Source organism: Lipotes vexillifer, unplaced genomic scaffold (assembly GCF_000442215.2).
Source record: "Lipotes vexillifer unplaced genomic scaffold, Lipotes_vexillifer_v1.1 scaffold628, whole genome shotgun sequence".
In the NCBI taxonomy this organism is placed as follows: Eukaryota; Metazoa; Chordata; class Mammalia; order Artiodactyla; family Lipotidae; genus Lipotes; species Lipotes vexillifer.
Window position 1 is genome coordinate 863,102 of NW_006779395.1, and position 735 is coordinate 863,836.

A 735-nucleotide genomic window follows, 5' to 3' on the forward strand; every position below is an offset into this window, starting at 1 on the left:
GCTGACGTTTTGCCTGCTCTTCTTGCTTCTTTCTCTCTTCTTCATGCTTCTTTTTTTCTTCTTCCTCTTTTTTCTTTAATTCTTCCTCTGCCTTCACCTTTTCTTCTTCTTTTTTCTTGCGTTCCTTGTCTTCTTTTTTTCTCTTATCTTCTTCCAGTTTCTTCTTCTTATCTTCAGGGATCTTAATAACCTCCTTCTTGGCGGTAAGCTTGATCTCCTCTTTTGGTTTCTCCCTGCTGCTCACTGGCCGCCTTTCACTGCAGTCTTTTTCCTTGCTGTTTAGTAAAGATTCTTTTTCTTCCATACTTGCTGGCTTTTTACGCTCAGCTGGCATTATGTTACCCAGGACAATCTGTAAGAGTAAACGAATGTCAGCATTGTAGACGCAGTGACGCTTTTTAGTGACGTGACACTATTTTGTTAAGCAGAACATATTAATGCAACTTGGCAATTGTGAGAGATTAAATAAAATATATGCAAAATGAATACTATTTCAGTGATAAAATTCCATATTCTATCATAATTAGTTATGCCTATGTCTAAGTATTTTTTTTTCTTTTTACTTTTTATTAAGGAAATAATCAAACACAAACAGAAGTGGAGAGCACAACATAAGGAACTCCATGTAACCATTCCTTAGATTCAACCACTGTCAACTTCAAAACATATTTAATCATAAATACTTCAGTATGTAAGTGAGAACATTCTGAATCAGTTTTACCCCCCCCCCCCCCC

General features: G+C 36.3%; 1 protein-coding gene across 1 annotated transcript in view; it reads right to left on the reverse strand.

The window, feature by feature from the left end:
- The window catches only part of UPF2 (UPF2 regulator of nonsense mediated mRNA decay), a 99,108-nt gene that overhangs the window by 93,777 nt on the left and 4,596 nt on the right, over window positions 1–735 (reverse strand). The window contains exon 2 of the mRNA XM_007452589.1: window positions 3–352. Coding sequence (XP_007452651.1) covers window positions 3–334 — 332 coding nt within the window. The 5' untranslated portion in view covers window positions 335–352. The remainder of the gene's footprint in view (window positions 1–2; window positions 353–735) is intronic.